The sequence below is a fragment of the Panthera leo genome, chromosome E1, assembly GCF_018350215.1.
Source record: "Panthera leo isolate Ple1 chromosome E1, P.leo_Ple1_pat1.1, whole genome shotgun sequence".
In the NCBI taxonomy this organism is placed as follows: Eukaryota; Metazoa; Chordata; class Mammalia; order Carnivora; family Felidae; genus Panthera; species Panthera leo.
In genome coordinates this window covers 40,909,900-40,925,389 of record NC_056692.1, presented here as the reverse complement: position 1 = coordinate 40,925,389, position 15,490 = coordinate 40,909,900, and the positions used below count along the sequence as shown (strand labels likewise).

The 15,490-nt window shown below is 56.7% G+C and overlaps 1 protein-coding gene across 1 annotated transcript; it reads right to left on the bottom strand.

Moving 5' to 3' along the window:
- Nucleotides 1-277: 277 nt before the first annotated feature.
- Nucleotides 278-15,150, bottom strand: CNTNAP1 (contactin associated protein 1). Its single transcript, XM_042914416.1, has 24 exons — nucleotides 14,946-15,150; nucleotides 13,964-14,065; nucleotides 13,676-13,869; nucleotides 13,070-13,217; nucleotides 12,789-12,992; nucleotides 11,968-12,152; nucleotides 11,264-11,407; nucleotides 10,329-10,590; nucleotides 9,714-9,863; nucleotides 9,284-9,455; nucleotides 8,728-8,834; nucleotides 8,462-8,581; nucleotides 7,904-8,107; nucleotides 7,550-7,706; nucleotides 7,339-7,466; nucleotides 6,846-7,031; nucleotides 6,151-6,372; nucleotides 5,658-5,897; nucleotides 4,081-4,434; nucleotides 3,338-3,465; nucleotides 2,791-2,884; nucleotides 2,347-2,592; nucleotides 2,191-2,238; nucleotides 278-1,569 (listed from the first exon to the last, which is right to left on the bottom strand). The coding sequence occupies exons 1-24, from the start codon at nucleotides 15,007-15,009 to the stop codon at nucleotides 1,289-1,291; spliced, it is 4,140 nt and encodes a 1,379-aa protein (XP_042770350.1). The 5' UTR covers nucleotides 15,010-15,150; the 3' UTR covers nucleotides 278-1,288.
- Between the last annotated feature and the right edge of the window lie 340 nt (nucleotides 15,151-15,490).

Here is a 15,490-nt window from a genome sequence, read left to right as displayed (position 1 = left end):
GGGGCAGCTGGAGCTAAAGCGTTAGCATTCAGATCCCCTCCTGTCCACTGAGATCTGGGGTTGGGGGGCAGGCGGTGAGGAAGGTTGGCAAGAGCCGGTCAGGCCCCGGGCAGGCGATGCAAGGATTCAGAGGATTCCCGGTGGAAATTTCTGAGCCCTCCGGTTAGTTCCCTGAAAGTCATCCCACTTACCCCCAGCCACGACGCCAGCTACCACGCACAGACTGGGGCTCTGCCACTCTGCTTTATTAGAACGGTTCTGGTTCTGCGAGCACGGCTTCAGAGTGGAGGCTGGGTCAGGCTGGCCGAGTGGCCAGCCGACCTCACGAGACTTCCAACACGGGAAAAGCAAGAACTACAGACCGTGGCACAGCACAGGACAGGACAGTCGATCAATTTTTTTCTTTTATATATAAACTGATAATTAAAAAATTAGAGTAGTATATAGAGTTTCTCTAGAGAGAGACTTTGCAACAAAAAATATATATAAAGAACATGACCTCCTGGGCAAACGAAGCAGCATCTCTGAGCGGAGGAAAGAGGGCTCCTCATGCACTGGAGAGGGGGCCAAGCCTTTGGACAGGCACCAAGGCTATTGCATATCTTGGAAGAGGGAGGAACAATAGAGGGCAGGCTAATGCACTGGCATCTGCATTATTCTCTCTACATTGCAAGTTGTTTTTATGGCTTTGGCTAAAGCATGTGAAGCAGCGGAGGTACTAAGGTGCTAAAACCGAGGCCTCTCGGTCTCCGTAAAAAACAAAAAAGAGAGGATGGGGGACAGCAATGAAGCCCTCCCTAACCCCCAACTGAGTGGAAGCAGATGGAAGGCATTCTGCAGGGCAGGGGGGAGGCTAGGGGATGTAATTTAGCAGCCTCCTCCCCCCATGCCCTGTGCGTCCCTGCAATCCCACACATCTGTCCCTGCTGAGATTGAATACTTGAAGGGAAGCAGTTAATCTCTCTTGCACTCTGTCATTAATCCCTGGCAGCAGCTGGGACAGGGATGGCAGGGAGGGCCTGTCTCAACCCCATGGAGCTTCTCCTTCGGGGCAAACAACCAGGAGCCTGGGGAAGCGGGGACGGGGAGGGCATTGGTTTAGGCAGTGAGGCTCGGCCACTCTCTTTGGTCCCATCTGTAGCTCTGCCCACCAAACTTGGCAGGAGGGGCATCCTCTGGATGAGCAGAACCTGCTAAGAGGAGCCAAATGTCCCTGACAGGGTGGGGAGAGGCAGGAATTGGGGAACTCAGAGGAGATGGACGTGGTCCCTAAAGCCCTTTTCCTGATTCATTCAGACCTGGACTCCTCCAGGATCTGGGGGAGATTTTGGTCCCGGGAGCCAGGGGCTGGGGCTGGGGCTGGGGCTGGGGCTGGGGCTGGGGTGGAAGCCGGTGTAGGGGCTGGGGCCTGGGCAGAGCCTGAAGTAGGTAGGGGAGGTTTGCTGCCAGGGTGGTAATCATGGGTGGCCTTGGGCTCATTGGTGTGGTAGGAGCCCTTGTAGCGATGATTTTGCAGGTAGAAGAGCACCAACATCCCCACCAGCCCCAGCAGCAGGAAGGCCACCAAAACTGAAAAAAAAAAAGGAAGAGTTCAGGGCAGGTCTGAATGTGTGTATGCTTTGGGCCAAAAGAATACACGTGTGCCTGGCTGCCGTTCGATCGTGTCAGGCCATTCCCAAGTGCCTGGAGGGTCTGAATTCCTGTTATCCATTTCTCACCTCTCTACGTGTTACTGCACCCCCATTTCCTCATCCCTTAGCCATAGCCCCCTTTTAATATTTCATTTCAACTAAAAGTCTGTAGCATCCTCAAACATTTAAAAATCTCCAGCTTGGGGGCGCCTGAGCGTCGGGCTTCGGCTTAGGTCATGATCTCAGGGTTTGTGAGTTCAAGCCCCACATCGGGCTAGCCGCTGTCAACGCGGAGCCCGCTTCGGATCCTCTGTCTCCCCCCACCCCCACCCCACCTCTCCCCCACTCGTGCTCACTCGCTCTCAAAAATAAATGAACATTAAAAAAAAATAAAAATCTCCAACTCAATGCCATACTACCGTCAGCACAGCCCGGCTCATCCTTGTTTGCACCACCCCGCACTGAGTGCCTTCGCCACCCCTCAGCCCTGGGGATACGGGGAAGGGAATGCTGACCGAGGGTAGAATTAGGAGGTCAGGGTAGTGATCACGCTACTCACAGCCTAAAAGTATGGCAACCCATCCCTCGTCGTGGTAGTACGGGAAGTCTGGAGAGGAGAGAGCGCCGGTTAGGAGAAACCCCCTCCTTGTAAAGAATCGTTTCCCTTCCCTGCCGTCCCTCACTGCCCTCCCTCCTCCATGTGCCCTGGACGTACCCGGGGGCAGATACCAGGGATCCAGCTCAGGCGGCACCTCTGAGAAAAGACGGGGCATGGCTCCGCAGTTAGATTCCGACAGGTCTCCCTGAACTCGGAGGGCCTCAGCTAGCTCGGCGGTCATGGGTCGAGGGGTTCGGAAGTGGGTCTTCAGAGGGGCCACGTTGTTGAATCGAACACCAGACAGGCAGCCCGAGAAACCCGGTGTGTTGTAGCGCTGGATCTCCGGGTCAATTACTCCCGTCTCTGAGGGAGAGGCCGGCCCAGAAGGAGAGGGGCTGGGACCACCCATAGCCTGGCCCCTCTCACCCATCTCGCCGTCTGCAGGGTTCCTGCGCCTTGTTATCGCCGCCTTCCCAGCCCTTCCCAGGTCCCTCGCTCTCTAGGCTCCGGGGGCCTCACCCGTAACTCCTTAGCCCAAACATGATGGCACCCACGCCTCACCCATCACACGCCCTAGATACAAGGCCTTGGGTGAGTCCAGCTGGCTGTCCACCAACAGTGAGAACTTCTGTTCCGTCAGTGGGAAGTAGTCCACCTGAGGGGGAGGGAGAGGAGCTGAGGGAGGGAGAACCAGAGGCCGACGAGGCCGAGACCACGCAGGAAGTCCTGTTCTGTCCACACTGGTGGTGAGTCCCGGCCTAGTCCTGGCTGGACAACCCCTGGGCCCGGATGAAGGATTTCATATTAAAAACCCAACGGCCTCGTTCTGAGCCGTCTTTAAAGCTACCAGTGGCTTGACTTTGTGGAAAACCCCTTTACTTTCTGAACCCATTTACTGATTTATAAAGCAGACGTGATAAGAACTCCTGCCCACCCGAACCACCTCCCGGAGTTGTGAGGGTTGCATGAGGTAGTAATACCCATGACAATCCTCTGTACATTGCGATGTGCTCTACTCATGCTAACTCTTTGACATTTTCCTGGGCACCATCACGAGGTTACGATCTGAGTCGGCTCACCTCCCTCATCCACCTCCCTCCACACGCACCTGGATGAAGAGGTTGCGGTAGACCCGGGTGATGTTGATGCTGTGTGGCTGGCCGTCTGTGACCGGCTTCGTGGTCAGCTGGTACACGTAGGGGCTGGTGCCCAGCTGATACCGCAGCTGCAGGGTCCCTGTGGGATGGGGAGGACAAAGGGAGTCTCCTCTTGGCTCCCACAGCCCCCACCTTTTTTTTTTTAATTATTTAAATGTTTATTTATTTTTAATTTTTTTATGTTTATTTTGGAGACAGAAACAGAGCAGGAGTGGGGGAGGGGCAGAGAGAGAGGGAGACACAGAATCGGAAGCAGGCTCCAGGCTCCGAACTATCAGCACAGAGCCCGACACGGGGCTCGAACCCACCAACCATGCGATCATGACCTGAACCGAAGTCGGGTGCTTAACCGACTGAGCCACCCAGGCGCCCCAATGTTTATTTATTTTTGAGAGAGAGAGAGAGAGAGACAGAGCATGTGCAGGAGAGGGGCAGAGAGAAAGGGAGACACAGAATCAGAAGCAGGCTTTAGGCTCTGAGCTGTCAGCACAGAGCCCGACCCCGGGATCAAACTCACGAACCATGAGATGGTGACCTGTGCCAAAGTCTGATGCTTAACAGACCGGGCCACCCAGGCGCCCCAGCCCCCATCTTCTGAGAATGCTTGGGTCCTTCTACTAGTGAACCAACAGGCGTGAAAGTGAAGGGCGCCCTGCACGCAGAGGGAGCCGAGGGACAGCCTATGCGAGCTTACCATCTTCCTTGATGAGCACGGCCATGTAGTCCCGCACAAAGGAGCTGACGTAGAGCAGGACCGCAGGGGCGGAGTCAGTGCTGAAGCTGAAGGACACCTCCTCACCGGTGACATTGTAGACAGGCCCACGGTAACCGGGCACGGGCCGGCCGGGCCGGGGGTAGTCCGGCAGACGGTAGCCAGGGCCATGGTAGCCAGGCACGTAGCCAGGGGTGTCATAGCCGGGGATGTAGCCAGGCTCGTAGCCGGGCACAGGCCGGCTGAGCATGTGGGAGAACTCCCGGGCGGCCGAGCGCAGCGCTGACTGGAGGTTGTAGCGCATCCAGGTGCCGGGCTCAAAGAAACCTCCGATATCTGAAGGCGGAGGGTTATGAGGTCAGGGATTCAGACACTACGCCATCTGCACACCCACCCTGGAACTTGCCCTCGAACCACCGCACACTGTCAGAACTTCACTCTTCTGTCCCCTTGAGCCTCTATGTCACAGAAGGGAAATCTTAAAACTGTGAGAAATGGGAAAGATCATCTAATGCAACCCCCGCATTTTACAGATGGGGAAACTGAGGCACAGGAATGGCTAGTGACTTCCGTAAGGGCAAGCAGTCTATGGAGAGCCAAGATTAGAATCAAGGTATCATGGGGTGCCTGGGTGGCTCGGTAGGTTAAACGTCCAACTTTGGCTCAGGTCATGATCTCACAGTTTGTGCATTCGAGCCCCACATCGGGCTCTGTGCTGACAGCTCAGAGCCTGGAGCCTGCTTCGGATTCTGTGTCTCCCTTTCTCTCTGCCCCTCCCCTGCTCACATCCTGTCCCTCTCAAAAATAAATAAACATTAAAAAAAAAAAAGAATCGAGGTATCATGACCCCATCTGGTACACTCGCCACCACTCACACTTACTTTTTTTTTAAGTTTATTTTTAAGTAATCGCTACACCCAACGTGGGGCTCAAACTCACAACCCCAAGATCAAGAGTCGAATGCTCTTCCACCTGAGCCAGCCAGGCGCCCCACTACTCACACTTCCACACTGAGACCAAAGGTCCTCAGCTGATCGGAGTTCCTGTGTCTTCCTGCACCACCAGATACCTCTCACCGTTAACCTACCTGCGCGTGCATCCTCCTAGACCAGGCTTAGGAAGGATGCAGTCTGGGTGTATGTGCAGAATCTTGCTATGGTGAATGTCAAGGCTTGCCTTAACCAAGAGCCAGGCTGTAGACATGTTTTAGGAGCACAGGAAATGGCCAAGGAGGGCATCGCGCAGCCTGAGGTGACTATGCTTGCAAGAGGGGTAACCTGCGGTAACTTAGTGACAGTGGGAAGATGGGGAAGTTATTTGCTTGTTGCTTTTAAGTTCTTTTAGTACCAGCTAGCTGAACCATCCCTTCTTGGCCCCACTTTATGACTTGGAGTCATCCAGGATCTTCAGCTGCCTGACGCCCTGGATGAGAGCTCAGGAACCCAAGGACAACTCTGGTTTTCCCTGTCGCTGACTCTGCTCTCTCCGTCCTTCCCTGCCCTCCCTATGTCCCATTGTGCCCTGTGGCTCCCTAGTCTCGCACAAGCAGCTGCACTGACCGTGGTTGCAGTATGGCCCGTCAAAAGCCGTGAGGTCACAGTCACACGTGTAGTAGCTGTAACGCTCCACACAGCGGCCTCCGTGGAAACAGGGGAACCGGGGGTGGGCGCAATGGCCTGTGCAGTTGGGTGAGGTACCCTCCGAGGCGTTGGCACGACCTTCCAGGTTTAGAGTCACTCCATTCAGACGCATAGCCCTCAAGCAACCCACGAAGGGGCGCCTCTTAAGCTCTGCAGATCCTGAGAAGGGTGGGCAGGTCAAAAAAAGGGTGTCAAGCCAGAGACAGGGATAAGTACTGGGGTCTGGAAGGGAGCCAAGGGGAATGTAATAATAGGATAAAATCCATGGCCTAGAGAGGAAAGGTGAGCCTTTGGGTCACGCCGCAGCAGAGGGGATCAGGATCTAAGACATGGGGCTCCTGGAAACAAGAACGGTTGGGAGGGGGTGGGAAGGTAAAGGAAGCTTCAGACCCGCCTCGGGGCTGCTTCTTACCAACATAAAGGGGCTGGTCGTACTCCAGCCAGATATAGGTCTGCAGGGGCATAGGCCGCAGCACCCAAGGCCGGTGATCAACACGGAGCCGGGCCTGCTTCACATTGATCTCCGCCCGGACCAGGTGCCACTCATCGTCGTTGAATTCAAAGTCATCGGAGTGTACGGTCAGGTTCTCATCCCCATTGCCCACGTCAAAGGCGAAGACCACATCCCGGGACGCTGGACAATGCAGTGGGGTGGGGAGAAAGGACTCAGACCTCACAGATCCCTTACCCCAGACCACCTCTCTTCTTCACTCTCTGGAGCTCCTTGAATGTCCCTCCAATTTGTCTACGGCCCGGGACAAAACCCATAAACTCCTCGAAACCTTACACCCCTGGTTTCTGAGTTCCTTACACCCCCATTTCTGAGGTTAGAAGCATAGCTAGTCATGTCGGAAACCCCTCAGGAGTCCAGCTGCCTTATTCACAAGGGGCCTAAGGCCCCGAGAGGTGAAGACAGTGCCTAAGTTCACAAAGCCAGCTACCAAAACAGAGCTTGGTCTGGACCCTACAGTTATCTAAAGCCCTTTCCATGCTGCCTTTCGAGGGGCATCTGCCCTTGTCCCTTCCCCCAGCCTCTGCCTACCCCATATCCCCCCCCCCCCGAGATCTTCATCTAGCCCACATCCCTCCTGATGTCTGCCTGCTCACTGTTGAGTTCCACCCGCACGTAAGGTCGGCGCCACTGGCAGTAAGGGCCCCCCATGTTCTCTAGGAAGACTCCTGAGGGAGCCGAGGTCCTGAAGTAGAAGGAGACATCAAGGCTGTGGTTGGCACGGATGGGGGGAAAGCGCAGAGCAGCCCCAGTGTGGAAGGAGATGGTGTTCCAGGAATTTCCTATAAAACCAGAAGGAGGAAGGCTGGATCAGGGAGGTTGGAGAGTGGAGCAGGGAGCCTTGGGTGGTGTGGGAGAAGGTAGGGCAAACGGGGACAGCTAGGGGTGTCCAAGGTGGGGGGGGGGGGAGAAACAGGTATAGCGAAAGAGAATAAGGTACAGGGGAACCACACAGATGGGGGTCATATCACAGCAGGAGCTGGGTGTCTGGCAGTATGTCCTAGAGACCCACAGTGGGCCAGGTGTCCTAAATTTTGGAAACCGGAGAGCCAAGCCCGGGAGGGCACACAAAAGGGGTCTGCCACTCACGATCGCCGTAGCAGCGCAGAGGCCTCAGGAAGAACTGGGCCTCAGAATTGGAGCGGTTCGTATCCCCCACCACCACCTGAGTGACGGGCAAATGGTCCACAAAGGTCAGCAGTCCCTTGTCGGTTCTCCTGTGGGGGCAGGATGCAGTGGTTCAGCCCCTGCTGCTCCGCTGCCCCTGGAATCCTGAATGCCCTGTCCCTTCGCCCCTCACCACTGGGGCTGGTCAGCATCACAGTTACAGTGCAGAGCGGGGTCCACACAGCTCCGGTCCAGACCGCAGGCACAGCGCTGGATCCCAGGCTGTGAGCCTCCCCAGTAGAAGTGCTGCTCCTCATTTCGGCCAATCCAAAAGCTGTAGGGGTAGCCTCCTGGGGAAGACGTGCAGGCAGTTTCTAGGCCCCATCCCTCCATTAGCCCCTGGGTTCCTCTCTCGCCTTTCCAAGCAGCCCCGATCCTCGCTTGAATGTTCGAGGGCTCTAGCTGAAACTTCTGGTTCTCTCCTCCCAAGTCCCCACGGGTCGCTCCCCGAGCTCTGCACCTCACCCTCGGTGACCCTGGCCCTCACCAGCAGTGTTGAGCAGCCGGGAATTGTAGCAGGAGAACTCGATCCACTGTTCACAGTGCTGGGAAGCATTGGCCAGGGCACTGACTTCCTCCCAGGATGCATTCCAGTACTGGATGGCCCCCAGGAATGGCCGCTCCATGCTAGAACCTGTCACCCGAGTTGTCCACAGCCTGTCATGCCGCACAACTGTCCATGCCCGGTTCTCTGGGGGAGGGGAATGGACAGAGCTTTGGCTCAAGATGGGCATTCTCTACCCATCTCCCTACCTCCACCACTGCTGCTGCTAGTCAGAGCCAATAAATGTGACCAGCAGCTCCGTTCCAGCCCACTGTCGGCTGGAGATGTGACAGCTGGACAGCTGGAATGGATCAGGAAGCTGGAATTTATCAGCAAGGCTGGATTACAAATTCCTGAGTGTCCCCTTTCCCCTCTGCCATCCTTTACCCCTACCACAGTTTGATCTTGCTGGCCCCTGTCCCCCCTTCAACCCCCTGTTTTCCCCACACCCCCACACAGCCTTGTCAACTGCCCCCTTCACCACTCATCAGAGCCACTTACCTCGGATATCACAGTACACTACAAATGGCTTCAGGGGACCACTGCCATCAGGATCAATGGTGAAGTTTCCAGAAGTTTTCCCACTGAGCCGATAAGCCTCACAAGATTCCTTATACAGAGCTGGTAGGTCGGGGGGTGGGCAAAGGGCATTTATGGGGTCAGAGGGCTAGGAGTGCCAGTCCTACCGTCTCCAGCAGCCTCATGATCCCCAGCAACCTCTTGGCCTCCCCTGCCCCTGAGTCTCCCCCATCCCCCACTGCGCTTACGTTGGTGGCAGGTCTCCCCCTTGTAGCCTGTCAGTTCACAATAGCAGATGAAGTCATCCCAGGACTGGTAGCAGCGTCCATCATGCTCACACATGTTAGGGCTACACCTAGGGAAGAGGGCCAGCACGAAGGGCAGGCACCTTACTGTGAGTGTGAGAATGGGGTCTGATCCCTACCAGCTTCGCTCCAGGCTCCTGAGAGCACCAGAACCAGCCTCGTAGAAGCCTAAGTGCTGGTGTATGAGTCCTTGGGGCTCAAGGACTCTTCACCCTCTACTGGCCCCCTCTCCCACCACCCCCCTCCAGAAGAAAACCCCCTAGGGCCAAGAACAGATGCTTCATTTCCATTCTGAGCTTGTGTCACTTTAATGGAAGGATTAGGTAAAGGAGGACAAGAGGTTAAGATAACGAGTCAAGGAGGAATCATCTCCAGGTGGGAGACTGAGGACCTGGGACCAGGAGAAGGGAGATTATTGAGAATGGCCACTCCCATGGGGAGACTACAGAAGGGGGCTTTGCAGGGGTCACCTCTTGTAGGGAGAGGGGCTTCTGGATACCTATCAGTGATGCCACATGTGTCAAAGAGGACCTCAGCATAGTATCCAAGCCGCCGGCCCTCCACCAGAGTCAGGTTGACCAGTTGACCATCCACCTTGAGCAGCTCCATGCAGCCATGGAACGCCGTCTGGTTGGAGTGGCATCCCGATCGACTGGCTGGTTTGGGACAACCTGGAGCAACCACCCCTGTGAGGCCCTCCCCAGGGGAGACCCCAGAGACCCTCCCCCAGGGAGATGCCAAGGGAAAGCCAGACATGAAGGAAGGAAGGGGGCCAATAGACAATGGCAATGGCCTTCCAGTCTCCAAGGCACCAGAGGGAAAAGAGGGATTTATCCCCACAAAACGCTCCATGTGGCCCCATCTGAGGGGACTTTGGTGGGGCCTTCCCACCCAGAGATAGGAGTCTGGCCAGGTTGGCTCCCACTTACCCCCAAAGAAGTATGAGGTGCCAGTCCGGATCAGCAGGGGGTATGAGACCCTGACCTCTGCCCCCTCCACATCATCAATGCTGATGACTGCATGGTTCTCCTGTGCTGCAAAATTCACCTCGTGCCAAAAGCCATCATTCAGGCGGTACCCTGGATGGGAGAAGAGGATGGTGTGGCTGAGGGAAGCTCCAAACTCTGAGAGAAGTGTCTTTAGTGGGGAAGCAACAACCCCACTCTGTGCCTATGTGCCCTCCATTATTAACACTTATCACACTGAGTGTGACATTTTTGAATGTCTGCCTTCACTAACCCTAGCAGCTGATGCAGTCTGTAAAGTTGTAAATGAATTAACAAACAACTCCCAAGCCTCCCCTGGAACTAGAGGGTACCAGGACTCTCAGCTTTCCTGCTTCTCCCAGCACCCTTAGCTCCTCAGATCTGACTCCCTGCCACCATCCACTCCCACCTTCTCCCAGGGCCCAGGGTCCTCCTGCTCTGCTCCCTTCCCTCCCTCACCCCTCTCCAAGAAGCAAAGTCCTCCGTGCAGGCCCACACTTGCCCCTCCTCTGCCCTCCTCTGGCCTCCTGGCGCCTCCCCCCACCCTCTGCCCCTCACCAGCGGCAAACTGAAGCTTCTTTCGGCCAGTCTGCGCGATGGACACGTTGACCTGCCCTTCACTGAGCAGCAGCTCCACGTGGCCCAGCCCGTCCCCCAGGCGGGAGAAAAGTAGCAGCCCTGTGAGATCCCAGGTCCGGAAGCGAAAGGAGACTGCCAAGCGGCCACGGCGCGGGAAGCCAGGCACTTGCACGAAGTTGTGAGGCCCTCCGAAGTTGATGGGGTGAGGAACCGGGTCCAGGCAACGGAAGGCCACCTTACCCTGAGGGCGAAAGTAAGGATCCATCAGCACCGGAGAGAATGGAAGGCATCTGCCTCCGCTGGGATTCAATTTTCATACTGGTCTAAGACCCTTCTGAGGCACTCCCTCGAAGTGTGTGGGGGAAGGGAGGGGGTAAGACCTCACCCGCGACAAACATATCCAGCTGTGGAGGGGGGCGGAGTTTCCAACCAAGTCTGCCCTCAAGGCTCTCCATTGGCTAACGCTGATCTACGCCGTCTCCAGGGGGACCACCTCCTTCCCTTCCTTCCAGCTCGGAGAGGCAATTTCCCGCTGGCTTCCAGGCAGCGACATTAGAATGCCCGCTGCAGAGTTGGGGTGTGGGGTCACACCAAAACAGCCCTGGGTTCAAGTCCCTACTCAACCACTGCACAACTGTGTGATCTCTGGCCAAGCCACTCCGGTCTCTGCACTTGTTTTTCCTCAAGCATTAATTGAGGATGTGGTTGGGCCAGACCACAGCTTCATAACTGGGGGTTAGGGAGGGGTGGCCTTTCACCTCCTGTGAGTCGGTGATGCCCCCACTTGAGGATGTGGCAGGGGAGAGAGGGATCCTCGGCTTTTATCTGATTCTCAAGATCTCTTCCTGCTCCACCTCTTTGCTTTCCAAGCAGCTTTGATGTCCCGTCCTCCCTGATCCCCCCTGCCCACTGGCCTCAAAGGTGATCCTCGAATGGCGCCGCACGGCCAGGTCTGCGATGTTGACTCGGTTGAAGATTATGTTTTCTATGCAGCCGCGGAAATTATGACGATAGGCAAGGTTCTTCTGTGCAGCGCCCACTAGACCCCCGATGAACATCTGCGGGGCAGGGTGGGGGTGGTGAGGCTCCCTGGGTGTGTGAGCCTGTGCCCATGCTCTTCCGCCCCACACTTTCCTGGGCTCTGGGCCTGGCTTTATAGAAGACTGGAAATATCCATTTCCCCAGTATCATCAGTATTAAAGCTGGAAGTTCGCTGGACTTCCCCAGACTTGGGTTCTAGCCCTGACTCTGCCACAAATTGGCTGCGTGCCCTTGAGTAAGTCAATTAACCTGTCTGGGATTCTTTATCTGCAGATCCAAACCACGGTCTTTACCAACTCCACAGAGTTAAGCAATCCAACAGGGCAATTTTCTCATCTTGCCTGATCCCCCAAACCCAGATTTTCAATTCCCATGTCAGTAGTTCTGGGGTTGTGCCCAGGAAATCTGCCTGTTAACAGCAACAACAGTGACAAAAACCTAGGCCTATGGGCCGCAGGTCTGCCAAGAGCTGCTAGGATATTCAAGAACCAGAAAGCAAGGTCCTACCTCTGGTGGAGAAAAGTACTGTCCCCGCACTGACAGCACCCTACTCAACTGAATGAACCACTCTGCTCACCTCGTTGTCCAGGTTCAGTCTCTCAAAGTCTCCATTGAGCACAAATCGCTGCACGTAGCCATCCAGGGTGAGATTTGCTTCTCGGCCAAATCGGTCCACACGAACGTAATGCCAGTGTTGATCATTGAGGACGCCACCAGCACTCACTGTGGTGTGACCGGGCCTTGGCTGGATAGGGCTGCTGCCTAGGGGGGTGGGGAGTGGGGGGGGGGGTGGAGGGAGGGAGAGCAGGGTCAGACCTACAACCTGGAGAACCCCCAGGTGGAGATGCTTAGCCCCCAGGTGAAGCAGCAGCCAGGAGCACAGAGAGTTTGCACAGGGCCCAGGACAGCCAGGGAGGGTGGGCATATAGAGACTGGACTTTAGCTTGGGATGGAGCAGTGGCCATTGGCGAATATGTGACTTAGGGTAAGTCATTTAACTTCTCTGAGCCTTTGTTTTCCAATCAGTAAAACTTGGGGCATGATCGCTGCTTCTCCCTCATCATATGGATGTTATAAAGGCTAATGAGATACAAAATAACAATTCTTTGGGTTTATATGTATATGTACTTGTAGTATATATAAGGTTTCTACAATGAAGAAACTGGGTAAGTGCCTTGTTCAAGGTCGCCCCACGGGTAGTGGAGCTGAGACTGGAATCCAGATCTCCTGACTCGGAGTCCAGTGTTTTGCTAATGCCAAATTCTGCACGAAGAAGGCGGGTTGATCCAAACAGTAAGGAAAGGCCAGATCGGGAGTGGGCGCGGCTTCGCGTAGGCGGTGCAGCGAGGGGCGTGGCAGCAGAGCCTCCGGGGTCGCACCCCGGGTGGCTGAACTCACCCAGGCTCATGTGCAGCAGCAAGTGCGCCCCCTGCAGCTCCAATGTCACGTAGTCGCCCTGGACGCCCTCCGCGTGCAGCAGGAGCCCGTCCTTCTCTTCCGTCTTGAAGCTGAAGGCGAACACATCCCAAAGGCTCCGGCTGACCCCTCGCGGGAAGCGGTATGAGATGGCATCGTCGCCGTCGAAATAGAGCACGTCGGACTCTGCGCAAAGGACAGTAGGTGGGCCGAGGACCGGGAAGACTCTCCCAGGAGCTCCGCCACGGCCTCCGCATCCTTACTGTAAGGGCAGCCGTAGAGGCCGAGCCTCAGGCCGATCTTGCCGCGCGGGTTCCAAGCCAGTGGCACGATGCGGATGTAGCGCGCGGTGAAGTGATAGTGCAGGTCGTGGCGCACTACCGCGGACTCGTTCACGTTACCGAAAAAGGTCTGAGAGAGAAGGCGAGAGGAGAGACCAGGTCCCCACTTTCTACTTCGTTTCTCCACAGCCTCCCAGCCCACAGCTGCCACACCCAGCCAATCTAGACTTCCAGAAAGCAAACTCTCCTTGATTTCCTCGGCCCTCATGGCTTTAGGAAAACAGGTGCCTTAGCGTAAAATGTCCTCTCCCACCATCCTATTATTTCCTCAGAGCCCAACTCAGATGTCACCTCCTTCAAGAAGCTCTCCCAGATTTTACCCTAAAGTATGTTAAACCCTGTCATCTGAGAATGTCTCGCACACATGGCGAACTGACCGTCCCTATGAACTGAACCCCCTGACTGGAAGTCACTGCTCCTCATCTGTGTCCACACCACCTCCTCCTCCACTTCCCCCAAGCTAGTGCCCAGCCCAGGTTGCAGAGTTGAGGAGGTTCTCCAAGTGTGTGCACAGGGGGCCTGGAATACCGCGTTGTGCCCTTGCTGGTAGAACGGCGTCCAGCTATCCACTCGGTCCCCGTAGAGCAGCATGTAACGCGTGACCCAGTCCCACGAGTTAAATGAACCCTGGGTGGCCACAGCTCGGATCCGGTGCTTCTTCATTAAGTCGATCTGGAGCCAAGGATTCGGGTCCCCAATTCGGGGAGACCATCCGCTTATGCCTATAGAAGAGGCAAGGGCTTTCACCCCCGGCTCTCCCTTCATCCCTAGCCCTCCAGAGTGCCCCACCACGCCTTGGGGCGGAGCCTCACTCACCGTGCAGCCGGGCAAATCGAGGCGCAGTGAAGAGCCCGTAGTAGGAGGAGGCGCCCAAGGAGCGTGCGTACAGAGGCCCGACCAGCTCCTCGTCACAGCCGTCTGGGTTGGGGGAACGGACATTTTGATCAGGGCGACCCCTCCCAGGTCCTTCCAAAGGCCGCGCACACAGAGCAACTGGAGTTCCTCCTTCTCTGTCCCCCAGCGGCCAGCCCAGCCCTAACTTAAGCCATCTACCCAATCTGGGCTGCAGCAACAGCTGCACACTCCGGGGAAGCTGCCTTCTCCTCCTGGGGGGTTCACTAAGCCAGACCTTCCCTAGCTCTGTGACTGTTCTGGTACCAGCCCAGGCTTAGTACTCTCCCAAACACAACCCCAAGCCTCAGCATCTTATAGAACCTGAGTCAGCCCAAGGCACCAATCCAGCCCCAGCCTTATCATCAATCCCACTCATCAGCACCCCCAACCCTCACCAACCCCAATCCAGGCCTTGGTCCCAACCCCAGCCAGTCCTACCAACATCACCAGCTCCATGTCCAACCTCAGCATCAATCAGGGTCACCACCTCCTGCTTGGATCTCAGCCTCAAAATCCACCCCAGCCCCAAATCCTAGCCCCTGGGCCAGCTCCAAGCCCAGCCTCAGCCCCTAACAAAACCTTAACCCTGGCCGGGTCACCAGTACCACCCTTATCTCCAACCCTCAAACCCAGGACCAACTTCCGCTTGGATCCCAGTCCCAAATCCCCACCCCGGGCCGACTCGAGCCTCGGCTCCTCCGAGCCCAGCACCACCCCGGGAGCGCGCGCCAGCCTCGGAGCTGCATTGCGGAGCGCGGGGGAGAGGCAGGAAAGGATGGGAATGAGCGAGCGCGCGCCGGCCGGGAAGGGACCCGCGACCACCTAGCCGCAATGCGGCTAGACCCGCCCTGCAGGCTTTGGACTCCCCGGCCCAACCCTGCTTGCACCTGCGCCCGGCACTCACAGTAGCCCCAGCCCTGGGTTCCTGAGACCGCGGCAAGCAGGATGCAGAAGAGCCGGAGACACATGGTGCAGGGCTGATGGGTCTCGGCGGCCGCCTCCCAGTGCCCGGTTCCGGGTAGGGCTCCAGTTCCAGCTTGGGCTCCCCAATCTCCTTCTGGGGTTCGCAGCGGATCGCCGTCTCTTCTCCTAACCCACTCCTCGCTCTGTCCTCTCTCTCCCCCAACCCTTCTCCCTTCTCTCTGTCGTTCCTGGTTCTCCGCTGGTCTCTCTCTCCTTCCCACCCTCTCTCCTCTCACCTCCCCCCTTCCCCAGCCTCTCTCTCCCGGCACGCGCCGCTTTCCCGGACCCCGCGCAAGCGCGCGCCTCAGCCCTGCTGCGAAAGGGCGGGGGTAGAGAGCCTCCAGACGCTGGGAAATACCCTGAATAACCCGAGGCTGGCAGGGACTGTGGCCGCAGAGATGGGGGAAGGAAGGCTAGGGCCAGCTGAGAGGTCCTCAAAAATCCCAGAAAAGCGGGGGGTGGGGGGGTGGGGTGGGGGGGTGGCTA